We start from the raw sequence: 27,159 nt of genomic DNA, 5'->3' as shown, positions 1-27,159 counted from the left end.
CTACCTAGCAATCTGAGAGGAACAAGGTAGAGGGCATGGATTACTGTCATTGTGGCATGATTGCAGCCAAAAGGGTGGCCTGGACAGATGCAAATGCTGGCCGCCGTTTCAGAAATTGCTCCAATAGTGGATGTGGCTTTTTCAAATAGGTGAATGCTCCCCTCTGCAATCGAGCTAAAGTCGTTATACCCGATCTATTGAGAAGGTTAAGAGCCATGGAAGCCGAAATTGAGAATAAGTTAATTGAGGTAAAAAAGTTGGAAAATAAAAAATGGAGGCTTCGTATGGTGCTTGTGTTTGTATTTTTCTTTGTTGTTTATGTAGTAACTAGGTCAGTGGAGACAGTGGAGTAAAGTTGTATGTGTGGTAGGTTGAATTTAACGGGGGTCCAATGAGGATGCTTAAGCTAGGCCAGCTGAGGATGAAGCCCAAGCCATTCCATCAGAAGTTCAGCCAACCACTCAATCTACTGAAAGTGAGGGAGCTGTGTTTGGTTCTCAGCCTCCACCACAAAATGAAGGACCTAGCTCAACTGGTGTGGCTCCAAAGTCATGGCAAAAGAAGCAAAAAAACTGTGACTACAAGGGCAGAAATTCTAAGAGCAAGGAGCACCCGGGAGAAAAGGATCAATAAGAAATATGTGGACTAGCTAGCCAGTTTCATGTTCATCTAAACTTGTTTCATGCCTTTTGATCAAACTTTTGTAAGGCTAAACTAATGCCTCTTTTGTTGGCCTAAGTCATTTGCCAAGTTCAAGTTTGCTTTTGGAGTTATTTTGTAAGGCTAAACTAATGCTTCTTTTGTTGGCCTAAGCTATGTACAAATTTTTAACATCTATGTATGTATTTAGGCAAAATTTAAATGTCACTTTCTCTTGTCACAATTCTTTCTGTGCAGAGCATTTCAATTTATTTCCATATCATCTCTACCATTTATTTCCATGTCAATTACTTTTGTGCAATTTATAGTAAAGGTAAAGACAAATTCTAGACAACAAACATTCAATACAATGCTCTACCATTTCATTCATTACACCGCATCAACCACAATTCATTACAAACTCACAACCTCCGTCCACCATACTTTAATACAGATCTAATCTACCACACATACAACCTTACTCCAGTGTCTCCACCGACCTAGTTACTACATAAACAACAAAGAAAAATACAAACACAAGCACCATATGAAGCCTCCATTTTCTACTTTCCATCTTTTTTACCTCAACTAACTTCTTCTCATTTCCGGCTTCATGCCACATGGCAGTAATCCATGTCCTCTGCCTTGTTCCTCTCAGATTGCTAGGTAGAAATGAGCTTCTTCTAACTAATTATGCCTCTGTTTAGTGTATATATATACTGCCCGTGCTATTGACCGTTGTTTTAACATAAAACCTCCTTTTACCCATTCTTTTTTTTTTTTTTTAATTTTTTTGGAAGTTAACGGTGCAAAACTAATGGAGATAGACGACCGTCACCATTTTAAAACGCGGAGGTCAAGTCGAACCACTATTCTGTAGTTTTTGAAGTCCAGCCATCATTTTGTAAAATTCGCCAAACTCAGCCACCACTTTGTCATTCTTTAATATATTTTTGATGATATTGGGTATATTAGTTGATCGTAATTTGAAATTAGTATGTTTTTAATATATTAGATTGTTATAAATAGAATATATCATTTTAATATGATAATGGGGGATCTGTAATCTTCATACAAATTTCATATATGTCTGTAGTGGATCAAGTGATAGACAAATATAGTCATCCATCATAAAAAGTGGGCAATAAGTATAGATAATCGGCGGGTATGGTTGGAGAATAATTTTTTGAAAAGATCGATTATATTATTTTATTTTTGATATGTCAAATTGAATTTTTCGTTACGATATTTTCTTGGATATGCTCCGAAAACAATTTAACATGTCAATAAATAAACATATTCAAACTTTTAAACCAATTAAAGTTCTCCTAGTATTTAAAATTTAGGACAGTCCTAATATTCTTTCTATTTCTCCGTTGCCAATTTATTATTCACTTTCAAGTTTCAACCCCAAATCTCAATCAATTCAACCATCTGAGTCAAACCCTAACCCTAGCTCAGCCATTGTTTCCGATGGCTCGACAAGGCGCCACTAAGCTCATCGCCAATCTGTCCTCGAAGCTCGCGCAGCAGTCTCGATGCTTCGCCACTGCTCCGCCGCCGCCGGCGGTGTTCGTTGACAAGAATACACGTGTGATCTGTCAGGGGATCACCGGTAAAAACGGCACCTTTCACACTGAACAAGCAATTGAGTACGGCACTAAAATGGTAACAAAGGAGGATCGGAGAATTTAATTAATTTATCGAGATTATTAATACAATGTTGCTATTATGTTGGGACCGAAAAAAATATTAATTTATAGAGATTATACTGATTATTTATGTATGTGTGCACATTTTATTATGTGGTACACGAGGTGGCGTTTTGATTGTTTTATGGTTAATTGCGAGTTGATTATGAAGTGGAATTATCGGTTTTGTTTTGTTCTTAGAGCGAAAGCTATGATGTTTCGTGGAATTTAAGTTGTCGAAAGTGGTGTGTACTTTAAAAATTAGCAAGAAGTTTACACAAGGAATAGTGATTGAGGTCGTTTGAGTTTTGAAGTACAGTAAATTTGAAGACGTAATGGCGTTTATTTCGCTGGTTAGGCAAAAGCTACCTACGGTTGTTATTACATAAATGGCTGGCTTAGGGGTTTTTAGTGTCTGGATTGTCGTATAAGCATTGGTGTGTGGATAGGCAAGTTTAATTTGACAATATATCGACATTTGTACAACTAAATGATTGCTCATCCTGTAAATGTATTTGGTTGGTTTAGACTGGAGTGTTTATGATTTCTGATATTATTTACTTCAAACAGTTTGATTGTACACTCTTGTACCAGTAATATTTGTTCTGCTCTTCTATTCATGGGACTAATAAATAAGGGAATACTATAACATGTTAACAAAATATCGCCTTTTGTTGTTTTTGCATGAATAGGTCGGTGGTGTTACTCCCAAGAAGGGGGGGACTGAACACTTGGGGCTTCCTGTCTATAATACAGTCGCAGAAGCAAAAGCTGATACCAAGGCTAATGCATCCGTTATATATGTTCCTCCAGCTTTTGCTTATAAAGCTATTATGGAGGCACTGGAAGCTGAGTTGGATTTGATTGTGTGCATCACAGAAGGAATTCCTCAGCATGACATGGTATTATGCTTTTTCATCTATTAGACACCACATAAGAAACATGACACAAATCCACAGGTATAAATAAGCATATACAGGCTAGCTTGGGTCGTGATGTGTATCTATTCACGTCATAAGTTTTTGAAGGTTTAGTAGAATTTCTAGCGTCTAGCTATCCAGCTATGCAACCATATAAAAGCTATCCTCACAAAATAGAAATAAAAAGATGTTGTGACTGTAATATGTGAAGTCTTATTTTTCATTCGGATGGAATATGTACTTCCTTGACATCCTTGTGGCTGTAACATTTCATATATCTCTGTTATAGAGTAATGTATAGTACGTTCTTACAGAATAGTGTTTATAAGATGTGCTTTAATAGAGAAATAGAATTCTGCTTGCAACAATTTGGATCAATGTTTGCTATAGCATTGTTCTCTTAAATTCTGCATGATGGATACAGTGGCTGTGAAAATGTTTATTCTAGCTGCACCACTATAGTTTGTACTTTACAATAATTCTTTAGCTATTACAAATATGGTTTTATGAACAAAGAGAATTAATGAGAACTTTGGATCTTTGTTGGTTGACAGCAGGCTATCGACCGGATTGCATTTCTGTACTTGTAGGTGTGACGATCTTGTTTTACATATTTAATATCTAATGCTTCATTTGCCAGATTTCTCTTATGTGTTTAACTTCTTCTTTAATTTTTGTGAATACAAACTATGATTGCATTGTGAGCATGAACATTATTCTAGATCTGTGAAGGCAATAATTGATTTTTTTTTTTGTCTGCTTGTTTTATAAAAGTTTGTTATTTATGTTTGGATAATATGATATTTAGTACCATCCTGCAGGTTCGTGTCAAGGCTGCTCTCTTACAGCAATCGAAAACCCGATTAATTGGTCCAAACTGCCCTGGTATCATTAAGCCCGGAGAATGCAAGATCGGGATTATGCCTGGGTACATTCACAAACCAGGAAGGATTGGAATTGTTTCTCGATCCGGCACATTGACTTATGAGGCGGTGAGTTATATATAAGGGTTTGTACACTGAATGCTACCTATGATGATTTTGAAATTACGGACATAGAGACTCCTTAATCCTGATATCGACTAGGCAAAAGTTCTGCTGTAGCATATATGTTGTTTTAGTACTGGTTGCCTATGAGCTGTTTTTCCATTTATGATCATTTTCCATTGCCAAGAATGTTTATGTAAATACCTTTGATAGGTTTTCCAAACAACTGCTGTTGGCCTAGGGCAATCAACTTGTGTTGGTATTGGAGGGGATCCATTTAATGGTACAAATTTTGTGGATTGCCTGAAGAAATTTATTGCTGATCCCCAGACAGAAGGTGAACTTCGATGCACTATGAGAAAATTTAATTGGCTGTTTTTCAGTATATGCTGATTCATGTGCGTCCTTGTGCATTTAGAAGTTGTAACTTATATTTCTGATAACTAGTGCTTTTTAAAAAGGTGCTAGGTTTTTATGTGGTTCCTCTGATAGACCTAGGGTCCACTTTGAATGTTAGTTTTGAACTGTAATAGATTTTCACCTAAATTAATTGTACTCCTTTCGGTGCTTGTAGTTCTGGTAGCTGTAATTTGGCTGCACAAAAGGGTATTGCCAGCTCATGTAATACCATTAAACTTAGGGAAAACTAACGTTTCTCGCTCCCTTCCTCAACCCATCTAAATCTTTCTTAAATATAATTTACTTTTGTACATCTTTACCCGAATGATGTCATATCATCATTATGATACAAAGCTTGAAGAAATTGTATAAATATACATTCTCTAATTTGCAGCGCTCTATTTTGTAAACTAAGGCAGGAGTAGGTTTATTACTTTTTCTCTGTAACTTTTTACTTCTGCTCTCGACCCTTTTATTTTTATTGAGTGTCTCAACTCTGTGCTTGGATCTAGCTTTGTTAATTTTTTTATTGGGGTTTTGAAAGAAAGGTATCCCTTGTCACAATGTTGCTTGGTCTAGTTCTTTCAATCTCTAATTGAATTTTACTTAAATTCAAATTTCAGGTATCGTTCTCATTGGTGAAATAGGTGGTACTGCAGAAGAGGATGCTGCAGCCCTTATAAAGGTGAAAATTTATCGATGTAATGTACCTTATTTGTTTTAAAAAGATGTCACCTGTTATTGATATATCGACAATGGATCCTGAGCTTATCTATGCTCGATAGTGAATAAGACTGACTGGTGCATTTTTTTTATATGAGAAGATGAACATATTTCTTGTTGAAGTTATTTTCAACAAAAGACTTCATTATTTACTTAACGAGCATGTTCTATCATATGATTTTGGGATAGCCCGAGATAAACGTTGTCCGTGATGTTAAAAATATCTTTGACCAGTATTTAACTACAACAAGTGAAACAGGAAAGTGGAACTGAAAAGCCTGTAGTTGCTTTCATTGCTGGACTCACTGCTCCACCTGGACGACGTATGGGTCACGCTGGAGGTATTGCTATGTTTTTTTTGGTCCAAAAATTTGAAGCATTCATACTTCTCTATGAACTACATGATCACAAAGACATAGGCCATTAGATTATTGTACCTTTTTCTAACAAAAATATCGTGTGCATTTGAAGGCTTTAAGTACCAATATTTCCTGTAAAGTGTAAACTAATGAATTTGGTCTGTAGTCTTTAGTTTATATCTGATGAGGCACGCATAAATTGCTAATTAATTGTGTATAATACTGTCTGGAGATATTTTAGCCTAGATAAGACATGGTTTACTGTTTCTGTACAAGACATGCTTTTTATTTGAATCTCCTTTTTAAGGAGCCGTGATTAGTCAACCTAATTTTTGTTCCCTTTTTTATCATTTGCAGCCATAGTATCAGGTGGAAAGGGTACTGCACAAGACAAAATTAAGACCTTGAGGGAAGCTGGGGTAACAGTAGTGGAGTCTCCAGCAAAGATAGGAACAGCCATGTTTGACGTCTTCAAACAACGAGGTCTTCTTTAGGCAAGGCAGGAGCCTGCTATGCATGCGCTGCAGCAGGATTTGCAAACAATGCATACTCTTTTTGTTGCAAATTGCGTACTCTTTTTGTCAATATTTACGGGTATTATATCTTTTCCAGCTGTTCCAAATAAACGCTCACACTCTTATGCTAAAATGGTTAATGGTGTATCATGTCTTCTTAATTAACCCAAAAGATGCCGAAAAAACCGAAATATGTGGGTATGATATTAGGAATATGTAAGCATTACTTTTGACTATCGAACATATGAGATTTTCTTGAGTTTACATTTCATGTGATGCTCGAGATAATTATCTGAATTTTGATCAAGCTAAGACAAGGTATGTCATCTTCAGTTACTTTATTACTCTTAAACAAAGAAGCTTCAACAGAAGCTGGTCTTATATTGCGTGTACTCCTCTCCAGCTAGTAACAAAATGCCAAATGTTACCACTTACCACCAAAATATATATGGATAAATGAAATGGGAAAAGAGTTTTTGAAAGTAAAATTATCATCTGAGTCGCAATTTATTGATTTCACCCTGATTTGATCAAAGATTCTTGATTTTTTGAAAAATCTCCAATAAATTTAGAATTGGCGGATCAACCTATTAGTTCCGATCCTTGATTTTAACAATCATGGGCTCGAGAATCAAGCATTTATTCATATATATATTCTTATAACTAAACTAGTTGTTTCAGAGCAACTACAAAACAATGGAATCTAAAAGATAGTGTGAATGATTCAGTAAAAATTTAATTCAAAAAATAATATTGATAAAAAAGCTTCTTTTGAAAGTACAAGACCTTGAAGAAAAAAAAAATATCTCCCACCTAAAAGGGCTTACTTTTCTGTATGACATGCATGTGGGAACAAAAACATAAACATCAAGCTCCAGGACACTGAACCAAAAATAAAATCAAGAATGCTAGCTCACAAAATATCTTGCTTCCAACATCCTAGATAATCAAATCTAAGCCTCTCCCTTCTCTCAATCTTTATCTTTAAAAAAAAAGTGAAGGAGAACCAAAAGTACCAAAAATGTTGAGCTCTGCAAGAATCTTTGCATGCACTCCAGCTCCTTCTGTAAACAATCTCAGTCCAAACTCCAGACTGTTTGCTTCTTCAACCACTTGTCGAAAATCATACGATCATCGTCTTGTTTGTAAAGCAGCTTCAAATTCTAGCTCTTCGATCTCGGACTTTGATCTTTATGATCTTCTTGGGGTGGACAGCTCTTCTGATCAAGCTGATATAAAGCTGGCTTATAGGACTCTGCAAAAGCGTTGCCACCCTGATATAGCTGGAGCAGCTGGTCATGATATGGCTATTGTGCTTAATGAAGCTTATGCTCTTCTCTCTGATCCCAACACTCGTTTTCTCTACGACAAGGTTAGTAGTTTTTGTTCATATGTGCTCTGGTGGACAATTGACTATTACACCAAACACGACCTTCAGACAATTAGAAAAGAAGAAAATACAGGAAATTCAAGCTATGATTTACTGGATCTGATCCGAATTATTTAGAACAGTGTTGCCTAATTCCACACTTTATTGCTGTTTTGTATTTGGAATTTTAGTTAAGGAATTGAGAAGATTGAAAAACGGATCGTATAAAGTTTGAGTCCGTGACCTGATGGATAATTGACTGTTGCAATTTGCACCGAACACGAACTTCTGAAAAATAAAAAGATTTATGGGAATTGAAGCTATAATTAACTAGATCTGATCCGAGATAATTAGATAAATAGAACATTTCTGCCTAATTCCACACTTTTTTGCTGTTTTTAGGAAGAGCTTTGTAGAACTATGTGAATCTGTTATTTCTTTCATATTAGTGGCTCCTTAAATTTGCATGTCCAAGACTAAGAGAAAATTACTACAGGAACAAGCAAAGTTTGAAGGATTTCGAGGCTACACAGGAAAGCCCTTATACTCATCATGGTTTGGATCAGAGAGTGAGGAAAGAGCTGTTTTTGTTGATGAAGTGAAGTGTGTTGGCTGCTTAAAATGTGCCCTGTTAGCCGAGAAAACGTTTGCTATTGAATCTGTTCATGGGAGAGCAAGAGTTGTTGGACAATGGGCTGATCCTGAAGATAAAATCCAAGAGGCTATTGGAGCGTGCCCTGTTGATTGCATCTCGTAAGGATCTTAACTTCTTTTATAGATTACTAGAAGTTTCAGAGAAAAGCCTGATGAAAGATAGGTTATGTCTGAAGTTTTTAAAATGTTTATGTGAATCCTGTAGTGTAATTGAGAGGTCAAACCTGGCAGCACTGGAGTTTCTAATGTCGAAGCAGCCACGAGGTAATGTTAGAGTTGGTGCAGGCAACACTGCTGGTGTTCGTGTCTCAAATATATTTGTTGACGTAGAGAAATTCCAGCAAAAATTTAAAGAAAACAAGGACAGAACTACTGTAAAACATTCCAAGGTAAGGGTGATTTTAGACAAATTATCAACAATATTCCTTCAGATCTTACATGGAAAAATATGAACTTTCAGGATTCAGACCTTCAGAAGGAATCAAGGATATCAGCAATTCAGACTATTAGAGCAATCTCAAACTGGTTATACTGGCAGGCGCCTATTGCAAGAGGATCGCCTTCATCAAATTCTGGCCAACACATGAGGCTACTTCCAGATAAATCCTCAGAACATATATCCTCAGACCCGAGCCTAGATAAAATTAGAGAAGTGGCTGCTTCAAGAAAGCAAGCACGAGAAACTCCAAGACTTGCCCAGAAAGTAGCATCAGAAAGCATAGTACACGATGATTATTGGGTTCCATTAAGTGATGTCCAGGTCCCAAAATCAACAGCAGAGAAAAGAGCTTCAGAATTCACCCCTTCTTGGAAATCAGAAGTGAGAAATAAGAGAAGAAATGTCGCTCTAAGGAAGAAACAAAACAACCCATTTGTAGACTTTGTTCCACTGGGATTATCCATGGTTGCAGCAGTGATTGTCCGAGCACAGATTGGAGAAGGCTCTGCTGGGGGACTTCAAGATCATATATACGGTTCTTTTGCGTTGGAGTTTGTGAATAGCTCATGGTTACCGGTGATTCTAACAGGTATTACATGGTATCTCATAGGCCTATATGTAGCAAAAGTAGTAGAGGCTGTTCAAAGTAAGATAGGCAATGATAAGTAGAGTATTGAGGCACTGAAAGGGCCTCGAGTATATTTAGCCATGTAGGTAAAGTATAGATAATACACACATATTTGCACACATAAGATCACATTATCACTGCATGTAGTTGCAGTATGCCAGTATATATTGCTACATTTCATACCTAGCCTTCTCTATTTTACATTTCTGAATAGAACCTAGACACGTTATGAACAGAATCAGTCGAGGAAATGAACAAATCTCACTACAATAAGAATGATCAACAAAAAAACACTTGAAGTGAGACTGATATCAGAAAAACAGGATTGCAGAGGAAGATCTATTATACTCTGTAATAAAAATGTTAAATTACATTCAATAAGTTATATAATGGACTCTATTTTCTTCTTCTTCTTCCCTTTCTGTTAGAAGAAGGATTCAAAGTTTTAATATGGAGTGATTGGCAACTTCTTATCGGCCAAAAAATGCCTGACTAGTTGAAGGGCTTCTTTGGGCTTAAAGGTTGGAACTTGATGTCCAGCTCCTCTTACAGTAACAAACATCAGCCCTTCATACTCTATTGTCCATCCACCAACCTATGAGTTTCAAATCTGTTAGTTCTTGAGAACAGATTTATAAATAAAATCTTAATGCATATAATAAATAGATTATTAAGTTGCTGGTTAAACTTCTTAAGATTGGATGATTACTTGTTGATTGCTGTACCAAGGAGTCCAATCTTTAACAGTCTTGAGTCCTAACTTCTTCAGTGTTAACCTTGTTGCTGTTACTGGTATTCTTCCATCAGTATCTCCACTGCAAATACAACATTAAGCATCTGTTATGTTCGAAACAATCAACTCATCTTCCACCAGGCAACAATAAACATTCTTAAACATTTTACAGATCGGCATTAAGTTATTAGTAGGTTAAGTGTACCTAAATATCCATACACGAAGGCCACCATTCACAAGCTTTCGGATAACTGGTAGCACAGAAGATGGCGCATCTTCCCAAAATGATATAGCATCACTGCAATACATATCCTGTCTCGATGAGAACCATACATTGGATTTATCCGAGCAGAATGCTCTTTAGATTTGATTACATATAAAATTCAAGTTGTACCTGCAGTGAGTCCAAGGATATGATATTTTTGTGACATTTGCATGAAGTGCTTTCTGCACATCAGCTCTGTTCAGATACACTTCTGTATACTCTGATAAGCAAGGGTCATAACCAGCTGGTTTCTTGTGCCATCCATCCTGCAAAATCAAGGGAGCGATTTTAATGAATTTATAAAAACCATTAGTTTTATATCATATGATCTTTTATGGTTGTGTCAGAAGAAAACTCACATGTTTGGAGAACAAATGAGGGGCAATGCCATGGATCTTTGGCAGCTGCCTACTGATGCTGGTTCCGTTGTTATCAAAGCACGAAGGTGTGTACAAGCTATACATGTCTATGATCTTGTAAACATTGTAATATTTATCAAGGGCATCGCCACAGGCATCTGTTTGATTACGTTCACTGAAGTTGCACTCAAGCTTAAGTTCGTCGTAAAGGTGATCAGATATTACAGCATGATCCCATGCATAATCAATCATTCCTTTCTGATCAGTTTCGTCATCCAACAATGCATTCCCAATCTACATTTACATGTAATCTTAGTAACTTCATCTTGCAATAACTCGAATTGAACTATTTATTCTTGCTTAGAATTGAAGTATAGAACTGATTACCATAAATCCCTTGAAATTTATATATTCTTCCTTCGAGACATGCTTATTACTATCAAAAATGACTTCAGAAAGTTGAGGAACATAGTGACCTGGAATCATACCATGAACACTGATTAGGAACATACATCGCGGAAAAATTATACGAAATTCTGATCTATGTACTGCATTTGCAGATGAAAATGCATACCTGCATAACTCTCTCCAGCAATGTAGAAGTCATGGGACTTGAACTGAGGGAACCTCTTAAACCAGTTCACTAGAAATATATACGAGTCCTTGGCTGATAAAACCGGAACAGAATAGTAAGAGCATATTACCACACTATGTTCAATTTATACTTTATGTAAGTGTGTATGTTCCCACACCTGTAATTGTATCACCAAGATTGCTGATATCACTGCTGGTATTCGTGTAAGAAAATCCGACTCCAACAGGGGATTCTAGGAACAACAAATTTGCCTCTGCAGAGAGTAATCAAACATTGCAAGCATGTTAACGAATGTGGTACTGTGTTCACTACTCAAAATTTGGTCAATTTGACCACAAAAAAGTCAAATAAGACAAAAGATTTGGGACGGAGGGAGTACTACAGTATAGTATCAGAATGTCATAATCAAAGTCTTAGACTATTCGAGTTTTTAAAGTTATAAGATTCATTTAGCTAGTGCATTTTCCCAGTACCTTAAAATGTATAAAGATCAAGATCTAACAGTTAATAAAAATGACATTGTTTAACACTATTCTTTGTCATCAGATTCTTTTATAAGATTCATTTTCTTTATCTTTTCAACCCACGAAACTCGTATCATCAGCTGAATCTAAAACCTAGGCTCCTTTTAAGAGTGTATCTGCAGAAAATGTATTAGGGTCAACTTCTGGAGAAAGTTATCAAAGTTCCTTTTCCTAAGTTACAAGAATGTAAAAGCACACATGAGGAAACTAAAAAGAAGTGGCGCATTATACAAATAATATTCAAGTCCACCTTTATTCCATGAGTGCTTGTTGAAGCTAAGCTCTGGTTTGCCTTTCTGTGTGAGAAAAGGACCCAACTCCTCTGCTTCTCCATACCCTATCGAAGAACATCCAGGCCCTGAAAAACGACAATAGCCATTTACTACTTTTAGAAAACTTAATTATTCCAGTATTACCTTAAAAATTATTTGTTCTGCTTTACATGAGTGCATGCTAGATGTTCCGTAAATTTTTAAAAAACGGGTCATTTTTAGTAGTAAAGCAAAGTGGTCACATTGTGATAAGAGGGGACCTTTGCTAATATTCTTTTTGCAAAAAATTAAAAGCTGGGGACCTGTTTTTTAGCATTTGACTGTATTTTAGGGGAGTGGATTCTATGAACTTTATCAACGGTAGTTGTTTCCAAAGAAGTCCACTCACTCTAAGGTATTGACTAGTTATGGATTATGACACTACTGTAAATTCTTTAAAGCTGATGCAGTAACTCAAGCCTGCAAACTTTGTGAGTTTCCTGGCAAAGCTAATCTAAATTGTAAAGGTGCCTTCAAATCCCCAGTTTATCAGATCATTTTTTCCAAGAATTATATGATTATACTATTATTATTAAGATTCCGGTTATATAGTTTAAAGTAAAGGTGTGTGGGACAAATCTATCGCGAAAAATGTGTAGAAAGGAACAAGAACAACAGAAAGGGTTCATTGCTGAGATGATGACAGGCAGGTTCTGTCAGGAATTTGGATAGTTCCATATCTGAATCAAACTGAATGTATTGTATCAGAATATGCAACCACTGGCAGGACATCCACATGCAGACTAGAGAGTTATCATGCAAAGGAATAGTTGGTTAGAACTGCATCACAAAGTTTATGTAATGTAACAATCTGTTAAGTCCATATAACTAACTGAATTAGACAAGATATGTTGGTTGGTAAGAAATACATCACTCCTTTTGCTTTATCTGAAATATGACAAATTGCAAAACTGTCCCCAGACAATAAATAATACCAGTACATTATATTTTAATGAGAAATTTATATATAATTAAGGATCACATAATTCATGCTAACCACTTTTTTTAAAATCTAGATACTTAATTTATTCACAGAAGTTTTCTATTTGTTTATGATCTACGTACATCTAACCTTCTTCCGTCAACACATGCAGGATGATCACACATAAATAAAAATCAAAAATTGGCAACATAATTACCAGAGAAGCATGCAAATATCAATATAAAAAAGAAAGAGTAATATTAACTAATATTACCTCCATTGAGCCAAAGAAGAAGAGGCTTCTTCTCAGGAGCCTCAGTTGCTTCAAAAAACCAATAAAACAATGCCCTTCCATGGCTTTCATTAACCGTCACATACCCTGAATACTGCTTGAAACTCACCTCAGGCTGCCCCGGAAGCTTCCCAATCCGGTCTGCCCCTTGCTGAGCCTTGGCCTCCTCATAGCTCACCTCACTAGGCTGATGCCTAGCCAAAACAACTCCATCCAAAACAACCACCACAAGAAAAACAACAACAATATTAATATTAAAACTATTCATAAACTTAGAGACAGCCATATTAAAGTCTCTCTGCTTCTCCAAACCTTCTGGTCTTGTGTTTTCTAGTGTGCATCTCTATATATAGTAAAAGACTGACAGATAAGAATCATCTGTACAAAATTAATAATGCACTTTACATAAATAAATGTTCATAAATTATAATATTTGCATGTACAGCAATAAACTTGTTGTGATAAGAACCTTTATACTTATTTATTTATGTAAATTTGTTGCTTAGAGTAAATGCAAAAGGAAAAAGTTGGGATTTGTGGGTAATTTCTAGTTTAAGTTTTCTATCAGCTGGTCAATTGCTTTGTAATGAAAAGTTTGAAGTCTTTTTCCATTAATAAACTTCCATAATATGGTATCTTTGTATTTAGTTATTATCGGTGGTTATAAAATTACAAATATATATGATTTGTTTTTCTTGATCTTTTGGGAATATTGTTTTCTAGGGAGTCATATTGAATTGAATATGTTTCTTTATTAGCTTCTAGAATTTCTATTTTGGCATGGAAATTCTTTATTTAATGGTTGATGGATATCATTTAGTAATCAATTATTTTGTTAATTAGACTTGATATCATTCCGTTATCGATTCTTTAGGGTTAAATAACTCTGCGATTTGACATAAAAATAAATAATAACTCTATTTACTCTAAATATCACCTACTGATTCTCATGAATTAACTGAATTATATATCCGAGATATTAATTTTTTTGGTTGATCAATATTCGGGTCTAAAATTTCGAATGACGTTGTTTATAATCGTTGGCTAAAGTGGACATGCAAGACATTATGTAAAATTTGCTGAACTCACAAGACATTGTGCTTCAATGGTATTGACTATATTGGTTGGTTATAATTTAAAAATAATACGTTATTAATATTTAGATTGTTATAAATAGAATATATCTATTTAATATGGTAATAAATAATTTGTAATCAGCGGGAAGGAGGAATATAAACTGCGGGATATGAGGTGAAATTCACTACAGATTTGTAGTGGTTCGACAAATATAACCATCATAGGGGTGGCTATAATTATAGACTATAGCTTGCTATGGTTGGAGTGATCTTTTTGTGTGCATTGGCTATAATTTTTTATTTTAGTAAGCGAACTAGACTTTTAACTAAGGGTTTCTAATGATTGGAAGAGATGCTCTTACATGAAATTTTTATAATTTATAACACGTTCTGATATTTTATAAAACATTTTCGTCCAAACCTAGTTATTCATATATTTTTGAGTCAATTATAACTTCTAACACTTAATTTTAGTCCAAACAGATGAGTATTTACAATCCAAATTTTATAATCAACTCGCTTTTCTAATTAAAAATTACAGTTATTTATTCATATTTTTATGATTTTATTTGTCTTACATAAGAATTAAGCCATTTATTTATTAAAAAAATAAGAAATTATGTATTATTTTCAAGTTCATCCAGACACATCCCACATAAACACTTCCATATTTTAAAAAAATATTTTTTCTTGAATTATTATTTATCTTAGACGTGTTTGGGTGAACTTGAAAAAAATACACATTATCATATTTTTTTATTAATATATAATTTATTTTTATGAAAATAAGGTAAAATAAACATGGACATAAAATAAACATTAACGACAATTTAAAACGGTTTGGGATTATAAAATACATGGATTATAAAGTTTAGATTGCAAGTTTTCACAAAAAATGTATTGATAATCCTGTGTTTTTTTTTGACGAACAATAAGATTTTATTAAACATAGAACATACGAACACCAGTCGGGACAAATCCCCAAACCGACAATTACAACCTGATTGTGAAACAAAAATCGAGCTAAACAAATAGCCGCTTTGTTTTCAAGATTGCTTAACCGATAAAATATAAATATTCTTGATAATAAAAATGATTACAAAAGTTTCTCGAGCAATCCAGTCGACACCAACATCACTGAAAATCGTAGAATCACAATTGACCTGCGCACATAAAAAATCGGTGATAGACCAGTGTTCATATCCATCAGTGACACCAACTGAGGTTGGGGGTACTGGGTAAAGATGCCCCATATATTGAACAATTTGTGCCAGGTGAGCTTTCGCGATAAGTACCACAATTCCAGATTTGAAGCGGGTTGCCCAGATCTCTCAATACACCGTAGAAATCATTCTAAACGCAACATGACAACGAATAAAAAACGCAACAAGATATACATCCTCAAATTGGGGGCAAGCAACAACCCAAAAAGATGGGTACGGTAACAAGATCACACCTAAAAAGATTTAGATTTCGATTTTATTGAAAATTATTATAATAGAAATTAAAGATTTAGAAATGGAAAAAACGGGATGAGATGGATGTGGATTTGATAGAAGGAGGGGTGATGAAGGATAGATGATAGTTATAAATGGCGTCGACTCTCATTAGGGTTTTTAAATAGCTAGGATATACTCCTGTGTGTCTGGGTCAAAATCAAGGATTACAAAATATGATTAACTCTGAATTTGTTTCTGATGAATTTAACTTTTAAAAACTAATTTAATATTGAATTTGTTTCTGATGAATTTAACTTTTAAGAACTAATTTAATATTTAATAAAAAAATACTTATTTAACATAATCAATAGAAATATAATCCATACATGTTTATTAATTATTTCATCTATCATAGTGCGTTGTTTTTGGAAAAGAGGTTCTACATGCATAATGTTATTCAGAAAAAGAAAATGTTAAACGGGTATTATGAAACTATATTTTATATACATTAAAAATGCGTGTCAAAAATTGAGAATAACCATATATGAATGAAAGGGAAGGAGTACTAAAAACTGTTTTAATTTTAAGAAAATGTATTTACTACCATAACTGTATGCTCCATATAATATATTTTTTAACACAAAATAGTATTTTATAATTTCAAAATACGATAAAATCATAAAAATTTAAATTTACTATTTGTATATTTAAATTTATGTGATAAAATAATATTATTTATAAGAGTCTAGACAGCATCCGCCGCGAATAAACTGACATCATGCGATCTTATTATCTTAAGATATAAACCTAAACTAGAAGATGCGATTATGTAGCTGCCGGTGAATTGAATAACACAAATCGAGTGAAAACTCGGCTGGATAATTGGATATCTACATGGTTTACCAAAAAGTTTATCTTCGTCAAAAGAATTAAACTATACGGTATATTGAGGATTTGAGGTTGAATCCATGTATCAAGGGATTCTATCTATCTGGTGATTATGTTTTCACATTATAAATAAAATAGACAGCTAAACAGCAAAATTTGACGTCGACAAATATTCTTAAATTAATAAAATTGAAATATATATATAGACTCATGATCAAATAGAAACTATTTTTAAAATAAAAACTAGAAATTAATACAAGTGATTGATATTCCCAATTCTATTTAGTGATATCCTCTTTCGAATTTAGTGATATGTGTTGCAAAAAATGGTGAAAATCTCCGGAGTCAGCGAAACCTCCAGATCTGTGCTTGTTATCGATTTTGGGAGTAATAATGACGGTGGAGATTACGGAAGAGGTGGACATGAAAAGGCGGGAACATGGAGGGGATGGGCCGAGGTCAAAACAGGACGGCAGAGGAGGTAGACAACGACATGAAGCTCTGGTTTCAGGCGGCGTAGCTTCGTCGGAGCTGTGGAAGACAATTGGGGTTGCAATTAAAATACGACGGTGGAAGTGAAAGAGGCGGAAGAGAGGAGGCGGCGGTGGAGGTGAGGGGGCACCCATCCTATCTGTAAAACTAGGAACTGCAGGTAAAACGTAGGATAAATATGTTTGTCCACACAACGAGTTATGAAGGATAAATTTCTTCTGCAAGTTAATTTAAAAAATTAAAATTTTTGTTCAATAATTGGTCGATATTTGGGTTAAAATAATTTTTTTTATTTTAAGACTTATTTTGGCGGTTTAACTCTATTCTCAATATGACACTTTTAAATATTATGATTCAAACATATATATTCTTATAAAAATATTTTGACGAAAGTAGTTATCGAAATCTTATAGAGACAAATTAATCCAATTCAAATACATCCATAAATCGAATAATAAAATTCTAATATTTTACACCGGGTAAATAAAACCTTCTAGCTGCCGTAATTAGGGCCTTCCTGTTGCGCCTAAGAGCAAGTCCAATGGTGGTGTTAAAGAAGGTGCTATTGCTATAATATAGCACCCAAGCAAAAAACTCAACTCCAATGGGTTGCTAAACTTGAATGTAAAATAGCAAAATGTTATACTTGGTTCTAAATATAGAACCAAGTATAGATGGTGCTATAATTGCCACATAAGCATGCAAGTGACAAAATGCATTAATAAAGTAATAGTGACAAATATAGTTATGTACTTTAAGATTATGTAATTAGAATATAGCTTGATTTGGAAATGTTTGGTTCTATTTTGCATTTACCATTGGACCATAAGTTCTATTTTAGCATCAAAAATCACTTTTTGATTTCAAATTATAACAATAGCTACATCTATTTTAGCATCACCATTGGACTTGCTCTAAGAGCAACTCCAATCCAATGCTATACTTGGTTCTATTGCTATATTATAGCATCAAAAGTAAAAAAACTCAACTCCAAAGGGTGCTATATTTGGATGCATCCATGCATAGATGCATCCTTGGTTCTATATTTGAAACCAAGGATGGATCCATCCATGTTGCCACATCATCAATACCTAGAAATTGTAAACTAGTTAATGAGTTAATGAGTTAGGTAAAAGTTAATGAGTTGGTTCTATATAGAAGTTAGGTAAAAGTTAATGAGTTAGTTAAATTTGAAACTAGTTATAGAACTTAGCATTGGAGTGCAAGTTTTATTTTAGCACCAAAAAACACTTTTTGGTGCTATATTATAACAATAGCAATAGATATATAGCATCTAGTATTGGACTTGCTCTAAATACATAGTGGACTTGCTACTTTATATGTGGGCTTAGCAATTTAGTTAGACCCTTTTATTTGGGCTTACAACTGAAATCATCAAGCCTTTTTCCTTTTTATGTTCTTTCGGCTGTTTTTAAGGTTTACATGAACAGCCAGCTCAGCCATACAAATCAATGGAAATTTATTTTCCTTTTAAAATAAATAAATTATAAGTTGTAACAATAAAGATCGAAGTGTAAATCGACTTTGACTTGAGAACAGACACTATTAAGATAGGCTTAAAATAGCAGCCCTGTGAGCTAATCAATGAGGTAGTACTTAACTACAAAATTAATCAGTCTTTGTTAATTGCTGCTGCTCAGATTAACATATGATAAAACTAATTGCTTCTAAAGCAAAGTTTAGTATGTTTTCTTCTCTGAGTTTTTGGGTTTTTTCTTCAAAAGGTTGCCTCTTTTTATTATATATACAGTTTATATTCTTAATACAGACTGTCAAAAATCTAGCATCGTGTTTCGTATTATTATTTACTTATGTTTTTGGGAATATATTTACGTTTATTTTCTTTTTCCAAATTAGTTTATATTCCTTCCATTCCAAAATAATAGTCGCTTTGACTTTGTGCACGTATTTTGAGGTGTAAAAAAATCATATTTTTACACATTATTTTTGAAATTTTCTTTTTTAAGATAAAAGTTTAACATCTCTATTTTTATTCAGAAAAAAAAATATTCAAAAATAACATGTAGAAGTATGTTTTTTTTGCACCTCAAAATACGTGCACAAAGTCAAAGCGACTATTATTTTGAAATGGAGGGAGTAATTATTTAGTTAATACACATTATTTAAAAAACCATGATCAAATAAAAAATTCATATTTTGAAAAATTGTTTTATATTTATTAAAAATATCAAACTAAGCTGTCAAGACCAGAGTTAAAATTAAAAAATTCTCATATTTAGTGTATTTATAAGTTAATATTTTATATTAGTTAAAATTTGAAGAGACTCGTATTTAGTTAATTTGTAGAATTTAAAACTATTATGCTATTAATTAGCAGTATGAGATAATTTTGCTTTTATATAAAATTGAGAACAAGTTTCATTTTTTTACATGAAGGGAAATGAGAAACCAACCAACAAAACTAAAAGAAACCAACATCACTCATCAAGATCGAGGATAACATAATATGAAAATTTGAAACCCAGGCTAGAGGAACAAAATTGTGAAAAAATTTCTCATCAGCAGTCTAATGAGCTGCATGATTACAAGAAATATACTTCAAATAGATATCATAAATCGGATATCCTCTATAACAACAGTTGAGTCCTAAGAAGGCGCAATGTCTGATTATAAAAGTTGAATAACAATCTAGCGATCAGAAAATACTGTGAGAAATACGGTGTTGAGTAATATTTATCGTGCAGGTTTTGCGAATCGTAAGAAGTTCAAATTGAAAATAATATATAACATTAACTTCGCAACCTAAGTTATTAATAAGACGTCCATCAAAGTTTCTTCCCACAATATCAATAGCTGCGGAGCATCGTTTTACGATCACGATTGACTTCATCGATAATGGATGGGAGGGATACACTGTGGTGGAGAATTGATGACAAAGTTTGAAATTATATTTATGTTACATTTATTTTTACGAATTATATTTATGTATTATTTATTTTTCAAAAATTAGTTTATAAATATTTATTTAATACATACTGCCTCCATCCCACCACGTATTTACACTTTCCTTTTTGAGATGTCCCATCCAATTCTTTACATTTCAAAACTTACCAAAAATAATCGATGGGTTCCACCACTATCCAATTTTTCCTCCCTTTTCACAATATTTTTACTCCACTATCTCCTTTTTATACATTAAAAATTAACAAGTTCCACCACTTCACCCACTTTTCATTCTCTTTTTCACTACTTTATACATATTTAATAAAAAACCATGATGAAATACCAAATTTATATTCTGAAAACTGTTTTATGTGTATAAACATAGAAATTAAACCGTCATTGAAGACCAGAGTTAAAATTAAAAAAAAGAATCACATAGTTAACGAATTAATTTGTCAATAGTTTTATATTTCTTCCGTCGCAATTTATTTGTCTTGTTTGACCTTTTTTGTTCAAATCGATTAAACTCTGACTGAAATTTACATATATAAAATAATTAGAAAAAATTATGAAAAATATATTACTATAATCTATATCTTTTTCATTTTAAAATCTATTTTTTCGATATTAAAGATCATGTAAGAATAATTACTAATTAACGGTCAAAATTTGGTTAATTTGACAACAAAAAGTAAACGACGGATAAAATATTAGTATATGAGTAGTACTAGGTGCACAAGATTGTGTACATAAAATTTGTACATAATAATGTGTCAATTGATGTGGTGAATTTTAATTCGGGTTGTTGATATAAATACATGGGATCATTCTAATTAAACCCATCACATATTATTATGTACAAAATTTTATTATAAACTGTCATGTGCACCAATCATTTTCGTTATTACAGATAGTCATTAAAGATCACACTTAAAATCCAAAAACTCTCAAACTTAACTAATAATTTGTTGAACATAAAATTATCGTACTATTAATACAGGAGTATGAAATGATTTTACTTTTATATAAACTCGAACATGTTCCATGTACTTTTACCCTTTCCACAATGATCGAGTCCAAAAACTTAAGGCCCCATTTTGCTTAGAATAGATCAATAAGCGTGGAGAAGGGGAAAACGTGTGTTTCACTTATAAAAACTACTTACCCACCAAAGTCCAATGCAGTGGTACTAATTAACCATTATTATAAATAATATATTTGTTAATATTTTGTAAGAACTCACGTTTATGTTGATGGTTATTATAATTAATACATTTTAGGTTAAATCAAACTTATTCACAAGAAGTTAACCTATAAGAGACCTGTATTCTCCGTCAATCAGTCACTTGGGATAATACTATCTATAATATTCATTTGTTATTAGAAGCAAATGATACCATAAATAATAATATACTAGCGTAAAAACCCGTGCAAGGCACGGGCCCGTCATCTATAATTTTTTTTTATATTATATATTTTGATTAATAGTCTAAATTTTGATTTTTTATAAAATATTAATTTTATTAATATCTAAATAATTTTTTATGATAAACTAATAATATCCATGACAACTGATTTGAAATAACTAATAAATTTTCATATAACTCAAGTTGGCATGGTAAAATTTCCACATGAAAGTGGTTTATATTACAATTTTTCAGTGTGGTATTCATCAAAACACAACCAAATGTGTTTATAAACGATAAATGTAATAGGCGCGGTTCGAGTGAATCATATAAACAAAGTCATGAAATAATATGATAATTAAAATTGATTTAATATGTTTATGGGCTACGATAAAAAGAGATAAGATCAAACACTGACGAACATATTATATAAAACATATTTATATGAGGCAGTCATACAGTGAAGATAAACATAATACTTGTTAATACTTGTTATCTTTTCCTCCATCTCTCTTTCCTCTCCTCCTCTTTCTCTGGTAAAATTCTACATATTTATATATCTTACTCGTTAGCTTATTTTACTAATTATCAATCAATTATCGATTAGTGATACATTGATTATCAGTCGGTCGTATTAGAGATAACAAATACGAAATTCGAATTCTGATGTATGGCATAAGCACAAAAATATATGTCGCGGAAAACTCACGTCCAACCAGTACTATTAATCAAATTCATATCAATAATATAGTCAATCAAGTTATGAGAATCAAGCCTAACATACTCAAGCATCCGCTCTCAAATAATACCCAAAGTTTGAACCACATTATAGACAAAATATGGCCATGTATATATAATCATCTTAAATTTAGCTAAATCAGAATCTTACCTAACTTCAATTCTGAAATCTCTAACTCAAATCATAATTCAATTCATACAGGGTTAATACTAACCCACTAATCCTTCACCAACCCATACCCTTCTTCTTTGTGTAACCAACCTATATCTTCTATAATAATTGTAAACATGCAATTATATCTATATATATTTTGGATCACTCAAGCCCATACTATTATTATAACGGTTGATATCTAACAGGTCGATCGATTATTAAATACTCTGTTGTTACCTTATCATGCGAGTTTATCGATATTTAATTGATTGATTTATTTATTTATTAATAGTTTATATGTGATTATTTATTTAATAGTCAACGGTTAAAATATATTGACTAAAATTTGACCAGTTTGATCAGTAACTCGACCGAGTACCCGCGCTCCGAGTTGGATATATTAGCTAGATGATAACTCAATTTTGAGCCTAACTCATATAAATCTCAACATAACTCGAGTCAAAAGTTTCTTTTTTCTTTGTGGGAGATTTTGTTATTTTGTTATTTTAGTTTCTATTGATGTTCCCTCATTTGAGATGTGTTTTTAGAGATTTAATTTGAGAGTCATTATAAATTCTCTTTTTTTAGTATAAAATTTTATGAGATGTCACCCTCATTTACCAAAAAAATAAAAATCAGGGCACCTTGGATTATACAATTAAAAATTGAAAAATAATTGAAGGTTAAAAATAGAAAAGATCCCACATAACATAATCATCCAACATTTGTAAAATTTTATATATAATTATAACATAAACTACGATTCATCATATAGTAATCTCTAAAATGAGTTTACAAGTGTATCCAAACATTTTAAATAAACACTTTTTAATTAATACGAGTACTCATACGCTTACCACGTCAAATCAAAATTCAATTTTTAATATATTAGTTAGAGCAATTAATTGACTTGTCACTTGAGTGTTAGAATTTGATTGAACACAAACATCGATTATAGTCTTTGGATCACACGATACATGTCTAGAAAAAATTTTCTGTACTCCCACCCTTTAAACACAACACATAACAAATCTATTATTTGTTATAAAATTTAATGTTAATAATTAATGTAAAAATTCCAAACGGATAAATATGGTTGTACTGCCTTTTGTTCCGGTTAGTTTCCTCAATTCTGAAGTATTTTTACTTCTTTGATTACGTACTATTCTTTGCTCGTTTATTTAAAACCATATCATAGTATATTTGCAGGATTGTGCAAATGTGTAATATAATCGTAAGACTGTTGCAAGAAATCAGTAGCTTAATACTTTTCACACAAAGTTAAATCGAAATAATTTGACGTATCCGCACATGTAAAAGAATTATATTTATTTTTTTATAAAATGAGAATCAAGAAATCTTAATTTAATAATTATGATTGTACAATTTACATGGGAGTTTATTTATATGTCATAAGTTGAATTCACATTAATTAATTTTATATAAATTAACTAACTACATCAACATTTAATATTTTAATTTCTTTGTAGTGAGTGGTCATAAGTAAGTGATAACTGTAATTAAATAGATACTTATTATGCAATGTATTAATTACTAATACTTAATTTTCAAGTATAATAAATGAATCACTTGGTAATTTTGTAATTACAACTAATATAAGGGTATAATGGATATTTCACCACCATTTTCTTTGCTCTTTTTGCCCTTGGTTGCCATTTAATATATAGAAGTAGATTGTACATACTTTACAATGATTAATTAAGCATGTCTCTAATATATAATTATATTATATTTTATTATTTAGAATTGATTATTAAATTTCAAAATAAAATTTGGTCGGTTTTATAAAGTCTATATTAATTTTCAAATTTACGTAATTCACTTGTATAAGGGGATTTATCCAAAATGCTACTTTTTCTAAGTTTTTTTACGATTTTACTATCTTTTGAAAAAAATTACAGAAAAACTATTTTTTTGGAAAATAGTTGCAAAAATACGGTCTGTAATCAGATACAACTTCAGTTAATTAGCCTCGAGGTTGCAAATATGGTTGCATGTGGTTGCAAATATGGTTACATGGGATTGCATACAGTATTTTTGCAAATATTTTCAAAAGTTTGATATTTTTGCAAAATATCTAAAAATGATGTAGTATTTTTGCAAAAACAATTTTGGATTTAATTATTTATGAGAAAACCCCAAACTATTTTATATGGTGTAAATTATCATTTTATAACAATGCGATATCTTTAAAATACCTCTCAAGTACGTACGCATATATATAACTATGGCGTGTGTTTATACCGACTATATTATTCAGATATATTCAGTAATGAGCTCAACAGCACTGCACCCACATCAAATTCAACGAAAACCTCCTCACCAAACTCTCCCAAACCCATAAATATTAGTATACAACACCGCTGAAGCTTCATATATCATGGCATGTTTCGGCTGCTCCAGACGAGCTTCCAAGAAAAATATGTCCCATGACAGTGAAGAAGACTCGGTCAAAACTGGTAGCTTGACTAAGAAGAAGAAGAAGAACTCAATGACATCTTGGCCGAGGCTCTGGACCAAGAAGTCTGACGCTAAAACTGTTCCGGTCGATGTTTCGGTTTCCGGGAGCTTGGATCCGGTTAGCAAGTCGCATGAGATTGAGGTGGAGAGGAAGAACATTGGTTCTTCCAAAAAATATAGGCTGCCCATCGGAGTCAACGCTCTTAGTAATTACAAGGTAATGTTTATATCATTTGTATTTTTGTAGGTATTTTTATGTATTTAGCATACAAGAACTTCAAAATTTTCGAGTTTAATCCAGCCGCCCTCCCCCTCACTCAAAATCCGCTCATGACCTCCGTCAAACGTAAGCTCTGATACTATGTTGAGAATCAGTTCATCTTAAAATAGAACCAAGGCCGACATATCTTTCTGATCAGAGGTCGAATCAGAAGAAGAATTAGGCCAAAAATTAAGATACATTCCGGGAAAGTCAAGCTTCCATCGAAGAAGAGAAGTAACTGAAAGGCTTTCATAAAAATTTTCGTAGAATCGAGAATGAAGTTTTTATTAAATACCTCAAATGAATATTATGCTATATTTCAACGGTTCAACTGCACATTTGTGTAGTACATATCTGGCTGCTAGCTTGGCTAATTTAGTGTAGTATTTCATGGTTTCAGAAGAGGTTGGGGACTGTCAAGGAAATCATCCTCGAAAGGCGCGAAATAAACTCCTTAAATTCTTTAGCGAAGGATGAAAAGAATGATAAGAAGAAATCCAGCCGGAAAAAAGAGCCAACCAAGAAAACCAGGCCAAGCAAATCCAGTTCACCACCGGAAAACATAAATCCTGGTTCCGTCACTGCCAGTACTGCTCGAGTTGCTCAAACGTCCGCTCTACCGCCCCAGAAGAAAGCAAAATTGACCACCCGCCAAAAGAGTAACGACAATATCGTCAATCATGAGAAGGACAGTAACGAGGCTACGAATTCGAATTCGATGATTGGATTATCAGTCATAATTGTAATTTTATTATTAATGTTGTTTTTAGGTAAGTTGTCTGCGATTCTTTGTACATCTGCATGGTTTTATATGATTCCTAGGTTACGAGCGGCAGTGGATTCCAATGTTACTGTCGATAATGTACTGGAATATTCCACTGTGCCAGATTTGAATTCCGATGAACACAAGAAGAAGGTGGTGCTCGAGGGGCTTCTCCAGAGAAATCAGCGAAATATCATCCGAATTTTTTGATTTTTGTTGATTTGATTCGGAATGTATTGCTGTCACGTATTTATTTTTGTTCGGGAATTAAATGTAAATATCGAAGAGAAATAATATGTGACGAGTAAAACAAATTTGTATTCGATGTGGTGTGATATGCAAGTGTGGCTTCTTTTCCTCAGGTTGAGGACAGAAAGATGTGTAAGTTTGAATAAGAGAGGCTGCTTTTGAAGTTGATTCCAGATATTCACAGACTTTGAAGTTTATCTAAAATCGGCAGTTGGGAACAAGTTGGAATATAAGGAAATGGCAGTTGGAAAGTTCACATGATTTCACTGGATTGTCTAAAGTGTGTTGGTACCTTAGGATTGATATTGGAGCTCCGGATTTGTCAAATTTATGAAATAAAAACTAAAATAAAATATATGGGTTGCGAGTAACTCAAGTGGTAAAGTTATTCGTCAGTAGTTCCCCACGTTTCGAGTTTGATTCTCACTCATATCAAATTTTAGGTATTAATATCTCTGAGATGAGTTTTTGTATTTAATGATTTCAGTATGAGATTAATCGGACCATATATTATTTTAGTAACAAGACCAATATTTTACTATTCACTAACAAGATCAAAATTTACTGTTATACTCGTTTTTCAAGTGAATTATATTTATATTATTATTAGTTTATATCATTATAAATTTCATAAACGGAGACGCATGCCTAACACACTGTAATAGAAAACCAAGGCCATCGGCACATTGAAAATATATTTCATTTTCAAAGGGTCCGCCAGATTTTATAAAGATTTTAGTTTCTCAAATGATTCAAAATTCGAATTCAACGCACTTAGCATGTTTAAATAAATATTCAAAAATTAAAAATAATTAACAGGTGATGTGCAAGTGGAAAGTTCAGCGCAAATGCATAAGACGTAGGGTACAAAATCGATTTGAATCAATATTCAATATTTCAATATATAAATAACGAACGAAAGCAACCGTGTGGGCTCGATCGAGTTTTGAGTCTATTTTGGTT

At 33.0% G+C, this 27,159-nt stretch overlaps 4 protein-coding genes across 4 annotated transcripts; 3 read left to right on the top strand and 1 right to left on the bottom strand.

Moving 5' to 3' along the window:
* Nucleotides 1–1,936: 1,936 nt before the first annotated feature.
* LOC108193197 (succinate--CoA ligase [ADP-forming] subunit alpha-2, mitochondrial) lies at nt 1,937–6,568 on the top strand. Its single transcript, XM_017359754.2, has 7 exons — nt 1,937–2,307; nt 3,023–3,232; nt 4,072–4,242; nt 4,450–4,573; nt 5,259–5,320; nt 5,618–5,699; nt 6,075–6,568. The coding sequence occupies exons 1-7, from the start codon at nt 2,113–2,115 to the stop codon at nt 6,209–6,211; spliced, it is 981 nt and encodes a 326-aa protein (XP_017215243.1). The 5' UTR covers nt 1,937–2,112; the 3' UTR covers nt 6,212–6,568.
* A 567-nt stretch (nt 6,569–7,135) lies between these two features.
* Nucleotides 7,136–9,508, top strand: LOC108196766 (chaperone protein dnaJ C76, chloroplastic). Its single transcript, XM_017364200.2, has 4 exons — nt 7,136–7,604; nt 8,098–8,354; nt 8,461–8,644; nt 8,716–9,508. Exons 1-4 carry the CDS (start codon nt 7,254–7,256, stop codon nt 9,361–9,363), a joined length of 1,440 nt encoding a protein of 479 aa, XP_017219689.1. The 5' UTR covers nt 7,136–7,253; the 3' UTR covers nt 9,364–9,508.
* A 139-nt stretch (nt 9,509–9,647) lies between these two features.
* Nucleotides 9,648–13,837, bottom strand: LOC108196764 (serine carboxypeptidase-like 34). The gene is made up of 10 exons (XM_017364199.2): nt 13,306–13,837; nt 12,049–12,156; nt 11,432–11,527; nt 11,254–11,346; nt 11,067–11,155; nt 10,680–10,973; nt 10,450–10,586; nt 10,261–10,353; nt 10,032–10,137; nt 9,648–9,917 (listed from the first exon to the last, which is right to left on the bottom strand). Exons 1-10 carry the CDS (start codon nt 13,607–13,609, stop codon nt 9,768–9,770), a joined length of 1,470 nt encoding a protein of 489 aa, XP_017219688.1. The 5' UTR covers nt 13,610–13,837; the 3' UTR covers nt 9,648–9,767.
* A 10,879-nt stretch (nt 13,838–24,716) lies between these two features.
* On the top strand, nt 24,717–26,272 carry LOC108195416 (uncharacterized protein At5g23160). Its single transcript, XM_017362377.2, has 2 exons — nt 24,717–25,139; nt 25,585–26,272. The coding sequence occupies exons 1-2, from the start codon at nt 24,843–24,845 to the stop codon at nt 26,155–26,157; spliced, it is 870 nt and encodes a 289-aa protein (XP_017217866.1). The 5' UTR covers nt 24,717–24,842; the 3' UTR covers nt 26,158–26,272.
* The last annotated feature ends 887 nt before the right edge of the window (nt 26,273–27,159 follow it).

The sequence above is a fragment of the Daucus carota genome, chromosome 7, assembly GCF_001625215.2.
Source record: "Daucus carota subsp. sativus chromosome 7, DH1 v3.0, whole genome shotgun sequence".
NCBI classification, from domain to species: Eukaryota; Viridiplantae; Streptophyta; class Magnoliopsida; order Apiales; family Apiaceae; genus Daucus; species Daucus carota.
Note: the sequence above shows the minus strand (reverse complement) of the source record. Positions and strands in the feature narration are given on the sequence as shown.